Genomic DNA, 24,888 nt, shown 5'->3' on the forward strand with positions numbered 1-24,888 from the left:
TGTCTGTCTGTGTGTTTGTGTATGTGTGTTCGTGCGCTCCCGCACGGGTTGCCATTGGCGCACGGGCGACACGTGGCGGACAAGTGGCGGCCACGTTCGGGGCGCGGCCTGGCCGCAGGCCAGGCCGCCCCGGCTGACAAGTGGCGACACGTGGCTAAAATCCGTGTCTGTGTGTGTGTCTGTATGTCCTTGCGCTCCCGCGTTGCCATTGGCGCACGGCGGCGGCGCCGCGGTGACAAGTGGCGGCCACGTGGCGGTGGCAAGTGGCGGGGTGCTGCGGGGCGGCTTGGCCGCAGGCCAAGCGGCCACCAAGGACACGTGGCGGCTACGGGATGGGCAGAAATTACGTGGGTCATTTAAAAATTCGGCATGACCTCAGAGGCGGCAGCGGCGAGGGGAAAGGGTGTGTCACTGGCGGGGGGCGAGGGGTTCCGCATGGCCACGCTGTGGCGAGGGTAGCGCACGGTGGGTGAAGGCAGAGGCCGCTGACGAGGCCCGAAAAGTGGGTGCGGAGCGCGTGCGGAAGGGGCCGGACCGCGCCCGGGGGGGAAGGGGGTGGCGGCGAGCGCCGGCGCGAGGGGCAGGGGCGAGGAACGCCGAAGACCGTCGCTGCGAGGCGCGCAGGTGTCGCAGCCGGCAGCGCAAGAAGACGCGCGCGGGTGAGGGGGGGCCGGGAATTGACGCCCAGGCGGTCGCGCTGCGCTCCTTCCGCGGGGTTCGCAGCGTACGAGAGGGAAGATTGACTAACTGCGATGACTGTGGGTGCGGGAGCGGCACCGCGACGGACGAGAAGGAGGGCCTACGGAAACAGCGTGCAGAGGGGAAGGTGGCTGTGATCGGCTTGATCAAGAAGAGGCGGGCAGGCGGGGGATGGGGGAAGCGCATCATAAGGGGAGGAGGGATCGTAGGGCGGTCAAAGGAGGCAGGAGGGGAGGGGAACCAGGAGAGCGGAGGGCGGGAGAGTCGCTGAGAGCGCACGCGACGAAGCAGGGGCAGCGGCAGCAGCAGCAAGGGTGGGGACGTCGGAGCAGTAACTGCAAAGGTCGGAGCAGGAAGCCGAGCGAAAGGTGCACAGGCGGCGAAATGGGTGGAGCGGAAGGCGAGGTGGGGGTGCAAGCCCGGGCACGCGAGGCGACGGTTATTTTGGGGGCGGCAAGAGCAGCAGCAGGGGAGGAGGCCGGCGACGGAGAGGGCAAGGCCGCCGCAGGGCGGGAGGGAGCGGGGCGAGCCGCACGAGTAGAGGGGCCGGTTAGAGTAGGGCGGGGCGGCGGGTGAGGTGTGATTGCGCGGGCGTGTGCCTAGAGCGTGAGAGCCATAGAATAACGAAAGGGTAGGGGCACAGAAGTGGGAGTGCGGGGATTGAGGAAGCGAAGCGCCTCGCGGCGTAGGCGCCAGGCAACGCAGGCGGCGGCGAAACAGTCGAGAGCAGAAGCGGGGAGAAGGAGGGGGCAGTGTGGGCGGGGGGCCACGGGATCGCCGGTACGGAGGTTGAGGCGGACGGGAGTGCCAACCGTAGCGACCAGAGCAACGGCCTGGGCAAGGGTAGCGAGCAGGACTGAGGCGAGTGTGGCGAGAGCAGCGCGATCTGCAGCCAGAGTGAGCACGGAGGGGCGGTACGCGTGGCAGGACGAGGGGGAAAGGGGCGACGAAGACCGGAGAGAGGACGAGAGCAGTAGCGAAGAGGACGGGGGAGCAGCGGGGCGGGGAACGCCGGCAACGATGGTGGACCAGAGACGAAGGGACGGCAGAGCGGGAGGTGCGGGGCGAGGAGCGGAGAAAGAAGGGATTTGGCTCGGCGCGCGAAGCGCGCACGGAGCCCACTTGTCCACAACTAATAAAATCCGTGTCTGTGTGTCTGTCTGTATGTCCTTGCGCTCCCGCGTTGCCATTGGCGCACGGGGGCGGCGCCGCGGTGACAAGTGGTGGCCACGTGCGGGGCGGCCTGGCCGCCACGGGGACACGTGGCGGTAAAATTAATTTTATTTTGAATTTCGAACTGTTACACCAATGCGGCACTACAGTAGCGTGCCGGTGACAAGTGGCGACACGTGGCGCCGCCCCTGGTGACAAGTGGCGGTGAGGCGAAAGCGCGCACGATTAGAAACGTTTTTTACATAGCCGCACGTCAGCAGCACAGTACCTGCTTTCGAGTTCAACATCCTTCAGCAAATTTTCACCACGTGACGGCTCCCTGGTAGCGTGGTGACCAGAGTCTGGGCAAGGCAGCGATCGTGATTCTATGCCGGCTTAGTAGTGGGCTGAATACGGCATTCCCCGCGAAAAGTTTACCGGATTGCTTGACGGCATCCGGATAGTCCCTAGGTGCTATTGCGCTTTGCTTTTAGTAAAGCGTGGTAGTCTGCCGCTGTGCAGGAAGAGTAATCCGATAGCGCACCATTTATTGGTGTTGTAGTATCGGGCTCGGAACAACGGCCTCCGCAGAGCAATCTGCGGACGTCGGACTGACGTTGTTTTCAACGTCGACAACGAAGATCAAACGCAGCCTCTGTCAAACTTTAGAGGCTGCAAGAAGACCCAGTGTAGTTGCCGTTAGGGCTTGGGAAACCTAACCACCGCACTGAGGGAAAATGGAGCGCGCGTACTTAGCGACCCCGGCGGGAAGAGCCTTGCAAGAGGTTCTTTCTAATACCGGGCTCCCTGGGAGTAGAAATAGACAAGGTGGTCGTACTCTGAGTATTAATACTGTACCCTGTGTATAGTAGGACCATTAGTCTATTTCTATTTCTATTTCGTTTTTGGTTCTTTTGAATCACGGGATAGTACAAGACAATAAAGGCCCTATATTGTTACTCTTTTGCTAAGTGTTCTTGCGGACGACCTAGCTGGCTGACGTTGCGTTTAGACCTTTGAGAACTGCTTGCTACGACTCATAGCGATCTACAACGGACCCCTCGCACTTGCGTCAACCCTAGCTGCACTTGCAGGGATAACACTAGCGCGCCAAGCAGAACATAAATGGCGGGAACAGCGGGCGAAGACGTGGCAGAAGCAAGACGGCAGCAAAGAAACGCGCGTGCAAGGGAAAGAAGAGCGCAAGAGTCGGAATCTGACGCTCAAGCACGTCGTGAGGCACGTCGAACCCGTGCGAGAATCCGGACGGGGCAACAAACCGAATCTCAGATGGAAGCGCGTCGTCAAGCCGACCGTGAACGTGCTGCAGCACGAAGAGCAGCAGAGACGTCTGAGCAGCGCGAGGAGCGTCTCCGTCGACTGAGGGAGAGAGCCAGGGCCCGCAGAGCGGGAGAAACCACCCCCCTCCGAAATGCGGGGCGCGAAGCGGATCGCATTGCGACACGAGGCACTAGAGCGGAGGAATGTACTCCTATTCGTGAGGGGCGGCGAGAATCGAATCTTATTGCAACGCAAAGAGGCCGAGCCGAGGAAAATACTCCACTGAGATCTTCGAGACAGGAGTCGAATCGCTTGGCAATGCGACAAGCGAGAGCTGTGGATATATCCCCTGTCATAGCTGCGCGGCAAAGATCCGACCGCCAGGCTCGAAGTGCCTCTCGACAGCTCTTCCCTCCGCTACCCGAGTCCTCTCCTTCTTACCGCGATCTCGGCATGATCCGTGTTGAGTGTTCACACTGCAAAGCTCTGCATTTCGTTCAAGAACGCATCGGGGGCAGCTCTGCCGCAAGGCCCATTTTTTCCACATGCTGTGGGAAGGGGAAGCTGTCATTGCCGCTTCTCCCCGAACCGCCAGCTCTTCTGCGCTCTCTTCTCATCGATGATACTCCAAGGGCCCGCAGCTTCCGTAAGAACATTCGAGCATACAATGTAGCGCTATCCATGGCATCCGTGGTCGCCAAATGGGTGAACAGAGGTCCCGGTCCTTCTAATTTTAACCCCACAATGACGATGCAGGGCGGGATGTACCATTACATGGGTCCCATGATGCCATCCGAAGGGCGGGCGCCTTCCTATGCTTCCGTTTACATTCATGACACTGACTACGCTACCCAGACGCGCACAAGGCTTGGAAACTCTAGACAACTGGAAGAGGCACTGATGACGCAACTGACACACATGCTGCACGAATGCAACCCCTACGTGCAGACGTTTCTGTGTATGCGAGAATGGGCTCAATCTCCTCACAACAACTGTCCTGCCACGTACCAGATGGTCATCCATGCCGACCGCAGGCCAAGTCATGAGCACGTGCGCCGGTACAATGGTCCCGAAGTTTCTGAAGTCGCCGCATTGATCCCTGGAAATGAAGACGGAGAGATTGGGCGAAGAGATATCGTCGTGCGCAGGAGAGGGACTCTGAACAGTAACGGGAACGAAGTGCTGGATCCGATTTCAGTCAGTCATCGCGCATACGATCCATTGAGTTACGTGCTTTTGTTCCCGAACGGTAGAGATGGATGGTATCCAGAGCTTCGATTCTCCAGTGTTCAAGACGGCAGACGTACCAAGATTACTCCGATGATGTACTACGGATGGCATTTGTTCGAAAGAGCAGGCGACTTCAGCACAATCTTGCACGCAGCACGACTCTTTCAGCAATACTTGGTTGACCAGTTCTGCAAAGTGGAGGCAGAAAGGCTTTCTTATCTCCGCCACAACCAGACACAACTTCGAGCCGCCGACTACACCTCACTGCGCGACAGCCTAGGAGACTCCGGTCGTGCTGAAGATGAAGCCGATGCCGTGCGTGCGGGACGACTGTTCATTCTCCCTTCCACGTACATTGGAGGTGACCGCTATATGAGGCAGCAGATGCACGACATCATTGCTATATCGAACCAAATTGGCCACCCGGACATCTTCCTCACCATGACATGCAATCCAAGCTGGCCGGAGATCACAAGAGCCCTACTGCCGAACCAAACGCCTCAGGACAGACCGGATCTGTGCGCACGTGTGTTTCGTCTGAAAATGAAAGATCTCATGTCCTTGGTCATCAACGAAGAAGTATTCGGAACCGTTGTTTCCCATGTACGAGTCATCGAGTTTCAGAAACGCGGTCTTCCCCACGCTCACGTTGTATTTTTCCTAGATGAAGTCTCCAAGAATGATCTGCGTACTCCCGAAAACGTCGACCGCATTATCTCTGCCGAGATCCCGTCTGCCCAAGATCCAGAACTCCAAGAGGTCGTACTCAAGCATATGATTCACAATCCATGTGGAGAACACAATCCAACAGCCGTGTGCATGGGCGAGCGGTACTGCAGGAAAGGGTTTCCAAAATCGTTCAAACACGAAACCAGCCAGTCCGACAGTGAGTACTACATCACGTACCGAAGAAGGGCACCCTCTGCAGGTGGCGTCTCCATCGAGCGACCCTCCCGTATTGGCCGACGACAGCAACCCGTCGTGGTAGACAACTCCTGGGTCGTTCCCTACAGTCCTGTGCTTCTGCGTTCATTTGCTTGCCATTTGAATGTTGAACTCTGCGTGTCACGCGTTGGCGGAATCAAGTACCTCTTCAAGTATGTGTGCAAGGGACAAGACCGAGTGACCATGGAAATCACTGCCGAGAACGAGCGCTACGACGAGATCTCCAACTTCCAAGATGCCAGATACGTTTCGGCATCGGAGGCCGCATGGAGGTTATTCTCCTTTGACATTGTAGACCGCAATCCTCCAGTAGTCAAGCTTGCAGTGCATCTGCCCAACCACCACACGGTTTACTTTGAGGAAGGGCAAGAGCAGGAGGCGGCGCTTCGACCAGCAACAGGCACGAAGCTGACCGAGTGGTTTAAAGCCAACGAGAAGTACCCAAGCGCGCGGCATATTCGGTACCACAAGTTTCCAAGGTACTTTACGTGGAAGACACACACCAAGTCATGGAGTCCAAGAGCAACCCTGCGAAGACGGAACGCCAGCAGCGAAGAGGAAGCCTGCGATTTCAGTGGTACAGGTGTCAACGTAGTCGGTCGAATCTACACTGTCAGTCCGAGGGAGGGTGAGCGCTACTTTCTTCGCCTCCTCCTCACACAAGTGCCAGGTGCAACATCCTTTGAGAACTTGCGAAATATCGACGGCGAGCAGGGCACCAGCTTCCGACAAGCTTGCTTACGACTCGGTTTGCTGGCCGACGATGCCGAGTGGAAGCACGCAATCCGAGATTCATTCCGGTCAGGCTTCGTTCCTCTTTCTCATCTGTTTGCTACGATTCTGGCACACTGCCAGCCTTCGGACCCTCTGTTGCTGTGGAACGACCACCTGGACATGTTTCTCACCGATATTTGCAATCGTGCACGCGGACAACCTATTCGAAGACAGCAGCTTCGCGATGATCACCACGCCACATCTTACGTGCTTGGAGAGGTACAGGAGGCCCTGCAGATCGTGCGTTCCGACTGGACACTCGCAAACTTCGGACTCCTACTGCCCGATGACAGCCTTCCCGCTTTGGAACAGCAAAACGAGATCGAGACCCCCGAAGCTAGAGCGCAGCAGTGGGAAGAGCGACTACAGACGTTGTTGCCGCTGTTGAACACAAATCAACGCCATGCCTTTGACGAAATAGTGGGCTCCATGCTTCCAGGCGTATCCGTCTTTGCATTGCTTCAAGGATCCACAAGCGCCGTGGCGGGACCTTCTATGCCAACACGAAGTGGTAGTCTCTTCTTCCTCGATGCTCCTGGCGGAACACGCAAAACATTCGTGCTCAGCGCCATTCAAGACTTCCTTCGTACGCGCCGTAAGCAAGTCATCGCTGTCGCTACGTCTGCTGTTGCTGCTGTGTTGCTCGACGGTGGACGCACCGCTCATTCCGTGTTCAAGGTTTCCATTCCTGTATCTGCCGAAAGCACGTGCAGCTTCTCCGCAAACTCCGACACTGGCCGTACACTGCAACAAGTCGATCTCATCATATGGGACGAGATCGTCATGTGCCATCGACATTGCATTGAGACTGTCGATCGCTCCCTTCGCGACTTGATGCAAACCGACCGGCCCTTCGGTGGAAAGTTCCTCGTGCTCGCTGGAGACTTTAGACAAATCCTTCCCGTCGTTCCGGGCGGGTCCCGAGGTCAAATCGTGAGCGCGTGCGTCAAGGCTTCCCCGCTGTATCGAGAGTGCCGATTCCTGCGCCTTACCGAGAACATGCGCCTTGCTGCTCTCCGAGCGGACCCTGCAGCAGATGTGGAGGCTCTCAACTTTCCAGAGTTCCTCCTCAGCGTCGGGGAAGGCAGAATTAACGGCGAACAGCGCCCGGAATGGATCTCACTACCACAGTCCGTTGCGTTCGAGCATACCATCCGCAATTTATGCCTCAAGGTCTTCCAAGGGATTCGAGACAATCACGCCGACCTTGCCTGGCTCACCAAGCGCGTTATACTCACCACAAAGAACAGGCCGCTCGAGGAAGTCAACGAGGTCATCGGCAACATGATTCCGGGACCGTGTCGAACGTACTTGAGCGCAGACAAGGTCGAGAACGAAGACACCAACGCGCTAATCTATCCCACAGAAATGCTCAACACCTTGACCGACGGATCTGCTCTACCACACCACAAGCTCAAGCTCAAGAAGGGCCTCATCGTCATGCTTCTGCGCAATATCGATCCCGCTACCGGTCACGTCAACGGCGCGCGATATGTCATCGAGAACATGACCAACAACCTGCTCTTTCTACGCGTTACCACCGGATCACACCAAGGCAACAGACTGTGTCTTCTTCGAATGCCCTGCGGACCAGGAGACGACAACTTTCCCATCCCTGGCTTCACCCGAACGCAGTTCCCCATTCGCACGTGCTTCGCCCTTACAACAAACAAAGCGCAAGGCCAATCCTTCGGTGGCCGCATTGGTCTCGACTTACGAGATCACTGCTTCTCGCACGGTCAACTCTACGTCGCACTATCAAGGACTACTCACCCAGGGAACGTCACTGTCCTCACTCGAGAGTCCAATGAAACAACGCGAAACATAGTGTACCCCGAGGTCCTTCAGTAGTTACTAAAAAAAGTAAACGCCATTGTCTTTACATCTTTTCATTGCCACCCTTCCCAAATAGTGTTCCTCCACGCTTTCTTGGCTCGGCGCGCGAAGCGCGCACGGAGCCCACTTGTTTTTTGTACTGAAGACATGGAAAAGTTCAGCATCTGTGTGCACGAGACCAAGATTGAAACTTCCACACTCTCGTTATCCTGCCCTGTACGTTTTTAAACGTACAGGGCAGGATAACGAGAGTGCTTTAAAAAGCATTTGCGGATTAGGACCGAAGAAGAGGGGGTGACGTCACTGTCATCCACGCTAGTCCGATTCCACACGTTCTTCAGCTGGCACATCGCTACGTACCGAGTACAATACTGTACCTGTGTTTTCTCTTTCTGGGTTCTCTGCAACAATGTCTATGTTGGGAGCTCCTCTCCCCGCCAAGAGCTGCGCTGAGCTTTCTCTCAATACTTTCACTGCACAGTAATGCAACATAGAAATGTTTTGGGAGACACTATTCGGTGCCTCGAAAGTCTCCTTCTTCCAAATCTAAAGCTGCCTATTCCAAAACAATCATTTTATATACGCTTGTTTTGATATCAGTGGTTGTTTCTTCATGCATATAATCAGTTTCAACCTTTACAGGATCGACATGACTGGAATCTGCTTCCCTGTCCAAAAATGGAACTGCATTCATCCTGTTGTAGATGGCATTTCACGAGAAAGAAGTACAGTATATGCAACACTAATTTCGTTTTGTTGCGTGCCAGCGCTCTGGAGGCCCGCTTTTGCCGGGTCTCTAGAGTATATCCCTCAAACCCTTTCAAACTCTTTACAAAAGACTCTGAATTCCCCTTTGTATGCACAAAATGCACCTCCCCCTTGCTACAGCTGGATTTCTCTTGATTTAGAACACGAGCCACCAACAACAGACCCATAATCCGGAAGAGAAACTAGCAATTGGCCTTGGGACTGTAATCCGTGATTTGTCAACCGGGCGTGCGATATGGATGCGCCGTGATATGACTGATATGCACTCCGCCCGGTGCAATATCGCTGTATTGCACCGGGTCGGGTGCAATATGGAGATATTGCACTGCACTGAATGCACTGCTTCGCATGGAATGTAGTGCATTCCGTGCCAGGCAGTTTTTTGATGCTTTATTGCTGTCGCACTCCCTGTTGACAAGCACGTTGTCCACCACGCCCTCGTGCGAATATTCCGCCTCGTGTATGATATAAGTTGCCCTCGGCAAGCCTCGGGCATCATATCAGCACTCGGCGGAATATCCGCACTCAAGGCCGGTGGACAACCCACACGTATGTTGCAGGAGAGTTCTTTCTGGAGACCCATTGCCAGGTTCTTGCAAAAGCGATGTGTTCTGTTTCGGGTTTACAATACAGATAGGACTCGCGCAATAGTGCCGAATTGAGTAATTCCACGAGTGAGTAATGCAGGGGTTTCTCGGTGAACACAGGTTATCATACCTTGCATTGCTGTTAGACACCTGTCCAAGACGGGGACGCGGCCGAAGAAGATGCCCAACAGTAAACGGATCAACCTTTCCAACATACCCCACAGATCCTCTCCGTCTTACTCCAGTGACACGCAAGGGCACCGACACAACCACAACACAGCATGAAAAGACGATTGCAGATGGAACCAAAGAGATAGAATCAAATGAGTATGTTATTTCAGGTTTTGAGGAAGTAATTGCCTGCTTTACGGGAGTGGAGAAAATGGTGAACAATTCGGGTGTCGAGGATTCGTCATTTGCACCGTGCAAAGCGCGCGTTGCTAACTGCACACGCTGAGCAGAGTCGTTCCGAGAGGCGCCAGACGCTTGTAAACGAGTATTTTGTGTGACCCCATTCATTAGTGCAAGATGCGAGTATTGCATGTTGTTGGAACCTTGCATGGGGGTGCACTACTCAGTGTGGTTGACTGTATCTCCATTCAGTAGCACCGGGTGTATTATTGATTTGTTCATTCCGTGATATTGTGCACGTACCGTGCTGCACAGTACGTACAGTATCCCCATGGAACACACGTGAGTACATTTTAAAGCGATTCGATTGCCGACATGGGGCTAGGCGACACCACCCTTGCATGAGCTGGTCCTCTCCCTTGTTTCCAAGTTAAAGTGTTCATCAGTGCAATAGTAACTACGGTATTGCCATGAATTTTGACAGCTAGGGAGATCCTGTGCCCATATCGTCTTGCTTCTGCACACATTTGAAGAAATTCAAAAAAAGAAGCGTCGAAATTGCTGGTCCGAGGACCACCACCTCAGGCATTTCTCCCTCCTAGTAGAGAAGCAAACCTTTTCGACCACGGCGAGGTGCCCACGATACCATTGGACCCTGCTGGTAGTGGAGTCCAGTTACTATACGTTTTAGCCCCGCAGCCGCGTTACGGAAGACATATGACAGGGATCGCTCGATGCCGCGACAATGCAGGGTTCAGAAGGGGCGCACGCGGCCTTGGTTTGCTATATAAAGCCCGCTCTACCTCCCGAACCATACCTCACGCCCGTCAAACTCATAGCTACCCCTCTGTCCATACGTCTCGGCCCTCTGAAGCACAAGCACCTTGTAAAGCATGGCTTTCCGTCTACCTATTGCCGTCGTTTTCCTCTCACTCTTCGCTCTTTCTACCGCAGCTTCTAACCCGTTCCCGAAGTGCCGAGGCTCCGCCAGGTACAGGGTCACTTTTCACAACCGCCTTACCCCCGGCAACTTCCGTGGTCTCATACCAGACACCGGTCTCGTGTTCTCGCCACTCGCCGGCGTGACTCACTCCAACCGCGTCTCACTCTTCACTATCCGTGGTTTCGCCAACAAGCCCACCGAGATCCTCGCCGAGACCGGTGACAATACGCGCTACATCCGCCGTGCCGAGCGACTCCGCACTGCCGGGCGAGGTGTGCTTTCAGTCGTGGACGCCGGAGCACCGACGCTTCCCGGGAACTCCACCTCGCTCTTCGTCAGAGTGAACTGCCGTCATCCGTTCCTCACCGTGATCGGCATGATCGCTCCGTCGCCGGACTGGATCGTGCAGATCAACAACAGGAACCTGTTCGACACGGAGAAGAACCGGTTCATGCGTTCGGATAGGGGAACGCTGATTGCATACGACACTGGGGTGGATGACGGGCGCGAGTTCACGCCTCCGCTGGACTTGAGCTTAGACAAGCCGACTCGGCCTCAGAAGAACATTGCGCCGCTTGTGGAGGATGCGACGGACCGGTTCGAGGGCCGGGTTGTCGGCACGTTCCGCATCAGGCGGATTGCTTAGGTATGTGCGAGTATATATAATGGAGCTGTTGCGAGAAGAATAATTTGTGACGAATTTGCTTTCTCGGCAAGGAGCATCAATTGATAATTGCTCGTATTTTTCCGCATGGGTGTGAAAAGTTGAATTAAATATGTGATTCTAACAGCTTCGATGCCGATACGCGATATTTCGTGAAGGCAAGCGGCATGCAAATAGTTTATGAACTTCCGAATCTCGTCCCTTGAATGTACCCTTCACGGCTTATTTTTCGATTATCGGAGTAATTGCAAGTACAACCACATCACCGAGTTTTCGTACAACGCAGATGAAGTGCGTTCATGAAAGACTCAGTTCATCAACATTTCGTGTTCATAAGAGGCGATGCTTGGAATGGGCTTGGAACCGTTAGTATGTGAGGAGACGAAGAATATGGCTGCAGTACACGTGTAGCTGAAAAGCGATTTCTATTTTTTTTTCGCCAAAAGGGTCGTGGGCAGCCATGGGCAGACAGACGCTCACCGAACTCTTCGTTAGGAACGGCCCTGAGTGACTGGCGTCCGTGTGCGGCATCTGTGTGTGGCGTCCGTGTGTGGCATCTGTGTGTGGCATCTGTGTGTGGCGTCTGTGTGTGGCGTCTGTGTGTGGCGAAATTCTTGAAAAAGAGCATTGCTGCTGTTCACAGCATGAGTAGGTGCTGTGCAGCACTGTCGCTGATTGGTGGCACAGGCTACTGTAAGTGGGAAGGGTTCACGTCGACGTCATGAGCTTGTCGCAGGGCCGCTTCTAAACCGCAACAATGTTTTGAAGAGAAATTGTTGTCGAAATTTTTTGTGCCACGTCGCAGATTATGCTGCTGAACGATGTAAAACCCATGAGTAGGGTTTCATCTTGCACCTCCATCTCTTCATTCGCTGCCTAACAACTCACCGTCGCGGCACTGTACGTACAGGACTGCATGTGTACTGTACCAAGGGTTCAGCACATGCCCTACGAAAGGAAACCTGTACAGCATGACCCCCTGACTCCTTTAACGAAGGACTGCCTGCCCACAAGGCTACCCTTTCGACGTCCAGCGGGCGTCACGTGCCTCCCCCTTCCTGACGGCTCAACACCCCAACAGCCCATGCTAGCCCAAACTGCGACCAGTGCCAACGCTGCTGCGCCGCCATCCCTGTCCGGGACTGGTCGCTGGTTGGTACAAATCAACCCCTCGATCGCCTGGCGTGCCGCCACCAGGGTATCGACTCCCTCCCCAAATTGCCCGCCTTCCGGACTCGACAGCGAAGCACAACACGCGCCTTGGTGCTCCTTTTGATCTCTCGCTCGTGCGCCCCCCCGTCCCATCCCCGTTTTGTCGAGCCCAGCTACCTTCCGCCTCTCCCTCGCTCGACGTGCGTACCTATCTCGTACCTCTACCTAGCCCCTGTTGCATGTCGCATTCTTCCGCCCTTCCTCTGCCTTCATGACGTGAACCATGGAGGAGGCCGGCAACTCACTGAAGATCGTCTCTACCGTCTACATCGCCATCCTCCTTCCCTGGGCCTTTCTGTACCTGCACGACTTCATCTCCGATCGCTGGCAGACCATCCGCCGCACCTTCTGCAATGGCCTTTTGCACCTCATCGCCATCCTGCTTCCGTTGCCGTACCTTCTCGTCTATGTCTATCTCCAAGCCGCCCTCGACGAGCCCGACTACAAGGAGATGTTTGCTGCCATTACGGCAGTCGCCTTCAGCCTCTACCACTTCCTTCGCACCCTCTGGGGCTTGTACCAGTTGCATTGCTTCCGAAAGTGGGCCATCAACGTCGCACTCACCATGGAGTCCGCCTCCTACCCTTGCCATCTTTCCCGAGGTGCCCACCAAGACCCCGTCACCGTGCCGCACAAGGACGACACAAAGACCTGGCGCTCGCTGCTGCAGAAAAAGGGCTCCTCTGCTCTTTCCACCATGCTCAAGAATCGTTCCAACACCAACACCAAGTTGAAACGTCCGTCCTCTCATGGTAGAAAGCACCAGCCCGCAACGTCCCGACCAAAGGAACAAGACCTCCCAACTCTCGATCCAAAGTCTCTCGAGGCGGGTTTGCGACATCGCGTCAGCACCAAGGTGTGTGTGACACATGACATCAACGCCAGGACATGTCCATCACTTGATTCTCAGAGTCACCACGTGGACGCATGTTCTGATCAGCAGCGCCTGTCGCGTATCTGCTGGGCCGTCAATCGCATGCATGTCAATAGCTCCATTATTGACAACGAGTTTATCAACAGTTACTCGCCCTTCAAGCTGGCGGCCTCTTCCTGGCGGCTGCACCCCCTGCGCAGGAAAAGTACCCTCGTGCGTTGGATCGTCCTATATCTTGCTCATTTCGGCCGCAAGTGGCTCTCCGACTGCCGCACCAGGCACTTCAATGAGGACTCATGGACCGAGCGACGTGCCCGGCTTGCGGCGAGAGTCTGGGCCACGGCTGTTTTGCGCATGGAAACTGACTGCCACGCTGCACTGCCGAATGCTCAGTCAGCCTCGACGTCTCAAGGCAATTTCGGCGCAACGTGTTTCCTTGATCCCGGAAACTGGAGTAAAGTCACCTCTTCGCTTGATGACCAACTCTTTGATAGGGATTTTGTGCTCAAGGAATGCTTCTTGAGTGGGGAGGGACTGCCGTACAACTTTCCGCTTCTTGATAAACCGGATCAGCCCTTACCCTCCTCTGGGTTGTACAGACCGCTTTTGAAAGAGGCGATGGAAACACTCCCAACTCGGTATTTTGAAGAAGTCGAGAATGTTACAACAGAACATATCAAGTGGTTCGTCGTGTTTTTAAATGTCAAGAAATGGAGGGGGTGCGTCCCGGACGAACGTCAGCAACCTCCTTCTTTACCTAATCAACCAGAACATCGTGCCTTGCAAGAAAAAGCTCCTCCCTCCTTGGGTCCGACTGACACGCCAGTTAGGTTGCTTCAGGATCAGCTTGGGTTCCACTGCCAAGCGACAACTGATAGATGCGGGTTTCCTTTTGCTACCAAGGGCTATGGAAGACATCTATGGGACAATCGAAGCGTACTGCAGGTCAGTGCCCGCATTGACAACTGGATAGCCCTCGCTGTCGGACGACAGATCGTGAACCTTCTCGAGGATTCAAAAGACCAAGAAGCTAAGCGTATTTCATTTGAAACAGCTCATCGCAGGACTCCGTCGAGGTTAAGTGGACTTGAGTCACAAGCCAACCAAGCTGTTGAAAACGAATCTCAAGCAAACACAGATGATGACCGGAGCTCTACAAGGAGCGACTCGATCTTGACATTTCACAAGAAGCTTGAGCTCAGGCGACTGCGCTTCCAACTTGCTAATCCGAATCCGCAACATAGTCATCTCGAGGTCGGTTTGACTTTCATGGGCTGTGTAACCGAAAGTGTTCGGTCCGGAATTGCAGAAACCTTGAGTAGAACCGAGGACAACTCAGCTTGGTCTCCTGTTATTCCCGAAGAAGCGGTTTCGTTTGCGATCTCTGAACAATTGATGAGGAGTTTAGGTAGAGCCTTCTTTGGCCAAATTACCACTCCCTTCGATTCGACACTTAGAGAACGCTTACTGTGGGAGTGCCAAAATGGCGTGCAATGGAGCTGGCAGAACAAGCAACTGAATGATCGTTTTCGCGGACCAGCAAAGGCACAAGCAGAAGTCATAGAGACAATGATGCTGTGCATATTGGGATTTCCAAGCATTCACTTGTTAAATCACAACTCTATACGCGCAATCGATAAGTCACGAACTGCAAATTTAGTCTTCGAGATCTGGCCTACGGCTGCCCCCCAACACCTTCGCATTCGACTGGTTGTCGACTGCGCGAATTCACTAATGATAGCCAAGATTCGAGAATGTGAAACTGGTGCAGCTATGGCAACACTTTCTCCTACAACTGGGTTTCTATGGCAGGATTGGCGTGATGCGTTTGCTGGTCGTTTACTTGGCAAGCGTTCGTGGCAGAAAGCTCATTCAATGAAGGAATTGCAGGTGCGACGCACGACCGAAAGCATTTCGCGTGGTATTCAGAAAATAATTACTGCTGAAGACGACGGAGACAGGCCCGTCCCAGTTTTTCGGCGACAATTGGTTTGGGGTGGGTGGATGCCGTTCCGGGCTGGGCTCACGTTGTTTGAGTTGAAACATTCATCCCTCATTATTCTTGGAGATAGCATGCCAACTGATACATACTCACCGACAGATGGGTTCTCGGAGAGCACAACAGCAGAATCTGAAGTGCAACCGCAAGATAAAGGCACACCTCAAGAAATAAGTGATACGTATCAGCGAGCCAGTATGTCCGCACTTACAGACGCTTCCATACATTTGGATGCATTGTTAACTCTGGACACTAACCTGCTAGACGACGGCCCGGGGAAGCCTCAGGATGAGGACGATGACGTAGCTGAGTCTCAGCTTGTCGATCTTGTTCCAAGTGCGTCGTCATCAAGTGACGGACAATCATTCAGGATGGAATTTAACTTTGATCCACCGCTGCCAGCCTCAATTTTAGCGAAGGCGAGTCTGCAGGACCCCCATGCGATGCACATTTTGGCCAAATGGGTTCTTACGGGAACAAAGGGATTCCAGAAGAACTACACGAAAGCCCTTTTGCTAATGGAGCGCGCACTCATTCTTGGTCGGAACATAATGACAGCTCGTCTCCTAGTCAAAACATTAACCGATAAAACGTTCATGCCGGATATACCTGTGGATATAGATCGTGCCCTTGCTGCGGTCGAACTCCTCTGGCGAGACATAGCGGGAAGACATGAAGTTGTATCGATCGAGAACAAAAAAGTCCGAAGGTGGAAAGGAGATTCCGAGGCGGAGCTCACACGGCTTTCAAAGTTGGTGTGCATGCATCAGAAGCTCGTTCAGGCGAGGCCAACAGCTGAGATGATGCGTAATCTAGCCGACCATCTTTCGACATGGGGAGAATCGAAACCAGATGAACACGCAGCGACTGTTCTCTACGAGACGGCGATACTTGCGAGCTGTGACAGCAAGTCTATCTTGGAGCTAGGCCGAAGATTTCACAACCGTGATCCCCCGTTTGCGGCGGCTATGTACCAGCGTGCCTTAGTTGCGGGACAAGGCGTCGCAGCAAAGTTGCTGGCTGACCTCTTGCTGAGCGAGAAAAACAACTTGCGGATATCTCCTGCACAAATCGCCGATGTTTACGAGAGAGCGGTTCGCCTTGGACACGTGGGTGCAATGCGGGAGCTTGGGTTGCTTTTGCTGCATGGCGACGATGGTGTGCTGGCGAACATTGTTCGTGGCAGACACTTGGCCGAAAGAGCAGTGTATGGAGACTCCATTGCCCGCGCGTTGGACAGTGGAGCTGCATCCCTGGAAATCGACTCACGGCTTGCAGATCAGCTGCGCGCGTCTGCTCGACAGGCCTTTGGTTCTCCAGGCGGTTCTGCGAGTGGCCATGATACAGGACCCCGCGGAAGATCTTGAGCGTTTTCGATGACATGTACAGTAGGTCTCCCTGTCGCAGCACGGCTCGCTTTTTGCATTTTGAAGTTACGAATATATGTACACCCAGGGACCGTAATTGGTCTCACTCACACTACTTCGGTGGCCATTTTTGGGACCATACTTCATGGGTTTGACACTAAATAAATTTTGTACACACAAATTCCCTTAGTACAGTATGTGTGTCGTATTTTGTGATCTGGCATGCAAATGACATAAAATGTGTAACCGTTCCCGACCTAATTAGAGCAACCCCACCGCGTCGATTCTATTGCCGGATAGAAATGAAACGTGTACGCTGACTATTCGCCGGTTGCACGAATAGATTTTTGTGGCGAATCGTCAATCTATTCGTGTGGATTCTATTCGCGTCAACCCCAACGCATATTTGCAACTCTATCGTTGAATGCTCGTGCGGACAGCGGCGAGACGTCACACATCGTCTGCGAAGAGGCGATCGTTCATCGAGACGCCCACCCCTCGCCGTGAATCCCGCACGGCTGCATGTCTGTCTTCCGCAGCCTGTGCCCTCTGTCCCTGTTCGCCGCGCGCCCTCCCTCCGGTACTGTCCAACTACGCGCTCCCACACGGCATCATCGCCAATGAACCCGATAGAAGTCCTCAGAACCGTCCTTCAGTACACAGACGACAGCCATGGGGATGATGAAATCATTGTCGCGAGCATGCACGGGTCACGCGTCGCCGAAGTGCATGCTGCAGCGACGAAGCAGCGCGGAGGTTCTCGGTTGGGACGGTATGATCGAGTTCGCGCGCTTCGCTATTCGTAGTATACTGTGACAGGTGGTTGTTGATGATGTGCCTCTCCCACGCTGCTAGAGGACATGAAAGGCTGATTTGCATGCCTGAATGAAGCGCGCGACACGCCTGCCGAGGAGTTTCGGCTCGCCTTCTCGCAAGTAGGAGGCACATTTGGCTGGAATTTGGTTGACACGCTTGGCACGTGTCATTCTATCGGGGAATCTATTCATCGGATAGAACGTTTTTGGGATCTATCGGCGCCCGGATAGATTCCGAAATGGTTCTATTCGATTTCGGAAAGCGATAGAATTGCGCGGTGGGGTTGAAAATCGTGAGCAGAAATTCTATTGATCAAATAGATGTGCGCGGTGGGGTTGCTCTTACCAATGCCTCCTTAATTGCCAATGTAAACTTTCGTGAAAATTTCGGTGCGTAGTACCTCCTACCGACGCTTTCGCGGTAAAGTTAGTTTACGAAGTGCATGTATACTGTATCGAAAAGCAAACACGAATGCCTTGTGGTTTGGGCGCCAAAACATTCCCAAGAGCCTCAACTTTCATCACATCGACTATAAAATGCCACTACACACCCACCCTTGAAAACAACCGACGGGGCTCACAGCGTCCCATACAGGTTCCATCGTCGCAACGATGGAATCACCTGATATCCCCAAACTCCAACACGCAGTCTTCCGGCATGTATTCTGCTCCATTCCTCTCAAGACAGTGCTGCTGACCGTCGTCAATTGGCTTCTCTCGCACCGGTCAGGCGTTTGCAGGAGGAATGTCTAGCACAGAGTAGAGGTGAGAGACGCTTGAGGACTCGTCTCGGATTTGAAAAGGGAGCAGCACCCCAATGAGATACTGTAGACATGCTCGCTCATGTACTGCTTTGGTTGAGAATGCATGGCCACGGCGCGTAATGTTATGATAACCAGTAATCGGCAATTATGCACTACTCGTAAAATGACTGCGTTTTTGAAGGTTGTTGAATGGAAGCGTGTCTTGCCGCTGATTGTTGAGCTGGAAAGCGGTGGCCTAAACTACGCGAGTTGCGGTGTTTAGATGGTAGATGGCTTTTGAATGGCTTCGAATGAGCAAGTTCAGCAGTTTTTTCAATTAAAAAGGTCGATTCAGTGCTGAGGAAACGGACATTTTGGCAATTTGGTCGGGAATGGTTACCCTCACTCGGATGGCTTGTATCCTCCTCTTGTTCTGCATTAAAAAAAGAACTGAGTTCAGAAACATCTAAATTATCAATAACGGAGCAATTCTCGAGTCCCCTGAGATCATCTGCCAAGTGCTCCATAACACCATCGCGCCATTCAGGTTGCGTTATTGTATGGTTTGTACAGTCAACATCAATTTGTACAGTAGTGTTCTCAAGATATTTAAGATAGTCAGCGCCCTGACGTTTTGCTTCCCGTGACCGATGCTCAGCTATTTTGTTCTGTATTTGTAACGGTGTTCCACTCTGTGGCAGCTTGGCACTCTTCCCACAATCTGTGGGAGATAATAAAGCTGCACGGAGGTCTCTGTCTTGATAAGGAGCCAGTGTGTCACAACTCAGCCAACCATTAATAACCACCTTTGTCGGCACGAGGTCCCACGCTGTTGCCATCATACACGCCGCACCATAAATCGTCACGGCTTTTTACAGCTTAAATGACTCGCGACACTCGGGGGGTTTCGCCATCCGTACATTGACCTACGCCAGTACGTGATTAACCGACAACCTCCTAAATGCAGCTTTAAACGATCTTTCAATGGAGGCGTCTACAGGCTGTACCACAGATGTGAGGTTGGGTGGCACAAACTGGGTCTCGGCATTTTAAAGCTGCTGCAATCAATAGCATGCGCCGAGCAGTTGTCCACTGTGGGAATTGTCCCAGAAAATAATTAAAAGAAATAGTTTAAACAGATTATTAATGTCTAGAAAAGCCTACCACCGGCTCTTCAAACTCAACCCAACCTCCGGGTAATCGGAGCGATGTTCGTGAAGGATTCTGCGTAGACACGTCTGTTCAAATCTGCCTCCGAGCAGACCCTCGCGCTAGTCGCATGGGACTGTCCGTTATATACTAATTTACTGTAACCCTAAACAAGGCAAGTTCTTTCCTCACGGCGTGATCCATTCACGTGGTGAGGTATATCGCCATATGAGAGACATTATGATAGAAACTTTCACACTGCCATTTTTCCAGAAGTAGAACTTGCCGGAGTCCTGACAATCCATTTTCAGACAGTATTGAGGTCGTAACCCGTACCTAGGAGCTTTTCCAAGGCTTCGTTGGGATGTTCTTTTGTCAAACCATCGGCTATGTTGTTTTCAGATGAGACAAGATCGACGTGAGATATTTCTTCTCGGTTGTAGCATTGACGCGCAGATGCAATGTCAATCATCAGCCGTTTTTCTGTCGTTGATGACACTTTCGTGATGACGTCAAACATTTGAAGAGAATCCGTGAACATATGAAGTGGAATCTTCTTCTTAAATATCATTTGGAGGTCATGGCGTAAAATATATGCTCTGTCGAAACCGTCAGCGAAAGCGTACACTTCTCCACCAAGAATGGATCTTACAACACGCTTGGACTTTCTACTGTAGTAATCTAAAACATGTGTGCGATTCGACTCATCACATAGAAGGATGATGAACCCGAGTTGTGATGACAAATCATCATTTCCAGCAAATGAAGCATCTTCATATACCTTCAGATGAAGCGTCTGCTTGTCCAAGGGGGATATTGGAGGCACCTTTCAGGGGTTTTCTGTAAGAACGTGATCGTAGTGTTGAATGCCTTGACCTTTTCCACCCCAAATGTACCTTCAGTCACCTGTGCTGCTTTGTCGATGGCACATAATGCGTCGGGCCTTGTGTATCCCACCCAAGCGAATGTGGCTCTGTACGATCGTAATCGTTCGAATGATGCGTCAAGCGGTAACGGCGTTACTCGTTTTATATAGGCTTTCTGGGATATCACAAAATGTCCGTTGTTCATTGTGGAGATAATCGTTCCAAAGAATTCGAAGTTGTCCCATTCTCGTGGCCTTGATTCGAACTTCTGAAGCGTTAGCTCCGTAAGTTCCTGCATCACTTTGTTCCCTGCTAGGCACCCGTCGTCCACGCACATTCCTAAGAGTCCGTCAATGTTCTCATCGTTGCGTTTGATGTATAGCGACGAGTCGACCGGTAAGGGCACAAGTCCAAGGTCATCTTTGGCATTGTGATCGACGGTGACTCCCCAGTAGTCGTCTGCGTCGGTCATGCCGTATATTGGCCTAAGCAATTCTAGAATCTCGTTCTGAGCCAACCCAAAATGCTCCATATCTTTCTTTTTGGGAGCAGGAACACCTTGCGGGTAAGCTTCTCCTCACTTTGAAGGTAAGCTTGGGTGACGTCGTGTGAAAAGATACGAAATCTTTTGATAGCGGCGACCGAAACTACTATTCTTGTTGAACTTTGGCGTAAGTTCGTGATGTTATGGACCATGTATGATTTATCCATATCACGATGACCTTGCGCCACATAACGGGCTTTTGCGAGTTCACCATCCGTACCTGCGTTCTTGAGGGCAAGCACAAACCGCCCCCCCCAAAATATTCGGTCTCGGGGGTAGAGTTCTCTTCAGGATTACCCTCCAAGTATTCCTTTTCTCAAGTCCAACAACCTCCTTTCTCATGGCTTTGGCGAATTCCTCTGATTTTGCTCTTGCGTCCGTTTGTTTGATGATTTCAGTCATGAAAACGTCGAGGTCTGGTGTCGCTTCAATGGGTACTGCGGTTTGCAAAGGAGGGGGCGTACTTTGTAGAGGTGTCAACAATAACTGAGAGCTTTGTGGATTCGCACGGATCCTAGTTAATATGGTTTCCAAGTCGTCCAGGACATCACTTTGCGGCGGAGGCTCCACAACAGGATTTGAGGTATTCTTGAGATCAGGTGTGACGTCAATTGTACTGACTGGCGGGGGGGACTCGTAAGCTTTCACCTTGTCTATGGACACTTGGTAGTCGGTACCATCCAAGTCTATGAAACGGCACTTATCCTTTACATCCAAAACCCTGTACGGCCCAATCTACTTATTCTCAGGTTTCTCCCTGAATATCAGGACACGTGAGCCGATGGGTATATCGGATTGAGCTGCTGACGGTACATTCACGCGCAAGGCCCTTGTGACCCTCTCCTTTGCAATGACCCGAGTCATTTCCTTTCGAGCCAAAATAATCGCGTTTTTCACTTACGTTTTTTTCTCGGCCATTCCATTGGCCAGGCCGCGATCCGCCACCACTCCTTCGGAGCACCTCGCGTATCTCCATCCCCCCAGCTCGTGTGTTCCTCGCCGCTCGCTGTCTGCCCTTTCGCCGCTCGCTCGCTACTGCTTTTGCTGCCGCTCGCCCGCCGCTGCCCTCGCCGCCGCTCGCTCGCCACTACCCTCGCCGCCGCTCGCTCGGTGCTGCCTTTGTCGCTGCTCGCTCGACGCTGCCTCACCGCCGCCACCCACCGCTCAACCCGTTGTCTGGCCTGCGCTGCCGCTGCGCCGCTCCCCTGCTGTCCGGGCTGCGCCGCCGCCGCTGCGCCGCGCCCGCCGCTCCGGCTATTGGCTGGCCTACGCCGCCTCTGCCTCGTCACCGCGCCGCCGCCCGCCGCTTCTCGCCGTAGCCCCGCTGCTGCGCCGCCGCCACCCGCCGCTGTCTGGCCTGCGCCGCCGCTGCGCCCCGCCGCCCCCTGCTGTCCGGGCCGCGGCGCCGCTGCCCCGCCGCCACGCCACCCCGCCGCAAATTGAGCTGTACAGCCTGAGCCGCTGCTGCTAGTGCCCGCCGCTCCGGCTGCTGCCTGGCCTACGCCGCCGCTGCCTCGTTGCCGCGCCGCCGCCCGCCGGGCAACAAAAAGTACATTAGGGACATGCATAGCCGCTTCGAACTAGCAATAAACCAATGAAAACAAGTCCATTTACCGATCATTACAAAAATTGGTCATTTAATCTATCATATCTTGGGCACCGTGGCCCAGCACAGGTCAAATTAAGGGCCCATATTCACAGCGCGTTGTGCTCGTTGGCGAGCAATCATCCGCCTGACGTCACGGGTCTCATGGCAGCGAGCACGCCTGCTAACGCGTTCCGGACGAAGCTGGAAGAGACGACGGCTCTCGGCAGGGGTGTCATTCGTGTCGTCAGATTTCTCCCTTCTCGCCACAGTACCCAGACTCCTGCTCGCACGTCGTTCGGCGCGCAATTTAAGTGCGTCGATGACTGCATCGGAAGTCAGATGCGCACCGCTTGTGGTACTTATGCGAATAGTTCCTTCCCGTTCCACATCAGCGTCAAAAAGCAGACTGCGACGGCTACGCATAAAGATCTCCAACAATGACTCCAATGTAACATCCGTGGTACACTGTCCTTGCGGCCTTTCGGCCTCGTAAAATTGCAAGTGCCCAAGCGCGCTAATCGACGTACCTCTAACAGCCGGATCCCAAATTCCACACTTCTGAAAACCGCTGGCGACATTACTGACAGTCACAGCATATGACAAAGCAAATCTGAGCATATCAACTACATCAAAAACATCAATTACGCGTTTGTTGACGGCCCTAGCGTGAACTTCACGCTGAATATACGACTTGAACGGCCCATAAACAGTCACGTGCAATGGTTGTAGCACATGCGACGTATGGACTGGGATTCTGATAACATACACGCGGTTGTCCTTGAGAAACTGAAGAACACAGTGTTGGATATGGCAGCCATAGCCATCAAACAACAAAAGCATGTTTTGTCCTGCTTCGCGCAAATTTGCTGTCTCGGCGACAAAGTTCTTTGCCTAGTCAAAAAAGATAGAAGAGTCAACACCGCCAGACTCTCTCTGATAAAAGTAGCATGCTGGCAGGTAACTGTGCACTGTTTCAATAGTGCCTCTGAATTTTCGGTAATGCGGTTGCTTGCCAGGAAACACTATGACGTGTTTGAAATTTTCTCCAGCTGCGTTCACAACGCACATGACGGTGACACGTTCCAAGTTGCCACGTGTACGAACCAATGTACTTATGATGTTGCTCCTTTGAGCATACCCAATTCCTTTCGGCAGGCTTTTTCCAGTCATGTTTCTGAATGAAACACCAGATTCGTCTACATTGAATATGAAACGGGGGTCATGAACATTGTAGCGGTCCATAGCTGCTTGGACTCTGGCTATGTGCTCTGCCACTGTAAGAATTATGAAGTATAAGGCGTTTCCAGTCTAATCTAGAATTATCGGGAACTGTTGAGGACGTGTAAGCAACGGCGCTGTACTGCGCTGTACCTTGCTGTCAGCCCGCACGCGGGTTACAACCTTAATTCGCCAACGCATCTAGCGCACAGTATCCTTGCTGTAATGGTTACATTTAGTGTAACTACTGCCTAACACGTAGTTTTATTGGTAGTTGTGTATTTTGCTGAGCTGTATAGGTTTTCACCAGAGCTACTAAGCCACGGTTTCCTGTACCAGCTTAGATTTTAGAACTCTATAAAAGGCTGAGTTCGTGTGGACTTAGAGGACGAGCCTCACCCATTATCAACGGAACATCAACGATTATCAAAGAGAAGTACTTCCTCAGAACAAACTAGCCGATCTAGTGTTCACCTCGGACAGGCTGTCCCCCACGCACATCGGGGGGTACCTTCGGACATCGGCAAGTAGGTGTCCAATCCGAGTTTCATTTTAAAGGGGTGCTCCCGACGAGCACTAATCAAGCTATCTAATCAGCTTAACAGTGTAACAGCTGTGAGGTGGGGTTTTTGCCACAGTACGATGAGTAACAGCTTCAATCCGGCGACTCTCAATCGCCCGTACAGAACACACGGCCAATGATTGATTGCGATGTAGGAAGCCGCGTAACCAGGCATGAGATGGGAGACATTTTTGACGGTTGAAACGTGAATCCGGCTTATTCTTTATGATATGATATGCCAGCTGTCTGAGCCCTAGCTTGGTCAATGGCGTGTTTAAATCTAAGAAGTGTTTGGCGGCTTGAGCCACGACTTCTTGTTCTTGTTTGCTCAGTTTGGGCCGTCTGCCTCTCGGTGTGAGCTTCAGTTTGATCTCGGACGGGGCGATCGGTTGGCTTTCCGGCGCATCTCGGAGCCAGGCAGCACAAGCTCGCCGTAAGGTTGTGAAAGGGATACCTGAATAAGCAGCAGCCTTAGAAAGGGGCACAGAGTCATTAAGGTGAGCAAAGAGGGCCCTCTGAAAGGTTGAAAGGTCCCTCATTGCATATCGAGAAACGACAACAGGGGAATGGTAGCTGTTGGATGGATTTATCAGGGAACTCTTTTACTTTTGAGGCTAATTTAACGTCTACTTGTCATAAGAGTTGGTCGGTGCACATCCTGCGCTGAAAAAGGCCGGCTTGTATTGCGATAAGAGCGTTTTGGTTCCCATGGCGGGATCGT

General features: G+C 53.0%; 3 protein-coding genes; all 3 read left to right on the forward strand.

Moving 5' to 3' along the window:
* The first annotated feature begins 3,585 nt into the window (after window positions 1-3,585).
* CHC_T00005856001 (hypothetical protein) lies at window positions 3,586-7,932 on the forward strand. Its single transcript, XM_005717487.1, has 8 exons — window positions 3,586-3,896; window positions 4,014-5,295; window positions 5,335-5,484; window positions 5,569-5,821; window positions 5,870-6,321; window positions 6,425-6,464; window positions 6,659-7,211; window positions 7,398-7,932. Exons 1-8 carry the CDS (start codon window positions 3,586-3,588, stop codon window positions 7,930-7,932), a joined length of 3,576 nt encoding a protein of 1,191 aa, XP_005717544.1.
* A 2,408-nt stretch (window positions 7,933-10,340) lies between these two features.
* Window positions 10,341-11,354, forward strand: CHC_T00005857001 (hypothetical protein). XM_005717488.1 is given in 2 exon segments: window positions 10,341-10,709; window positions 10,710-11,354. The coding sequence occupies 1 exon segment, from the start codon at window positions 10,341-10,343 to the stop codon at window positions 10,707-10,709; it is 369 nt and encodes a 122-aa protein (XP_005717545.1). The 3' UTR covers window positions 10,710-11,354.
* A 2,580-nt stretch (window positions 11,355-13,934) lies between these two features.
* CHC_T00005858001 (hypothetical protein) lies at window positions 13,935-16,911 on the forward strand. XM_005717489.1 is given in 2 exon segments: window positions 13,935-16,682; window positions 16,683-16,911. The coding sequence occupies 1 exon segment, from the start codon at window positions 13,935-13,937 to the stop codon at window positions 16,680-16,682; it is 2,748 nt and encodes a 915-aa protein (XP_005717546.1). The 3' UTR covers window positions 16,683-16,911.
* Window positions 16,912-24,888: the final 7,977 nt, after the last annotated feature.

The sequence above is a fragment of the Chondrus crispus genome, genomic scaffold (genome assembly GCF_000350225.1).
Source record: "Chondrus crispus Stackhouse genomic scaffold, scaffold_32, whole genome shotgun sequence".
Lineage (NCBI taxonomy): Eukaryota > Rhodophyta > Florideophyceae > Gigartinales > Gigartinaceae > Chondrus > Chondrus crispus.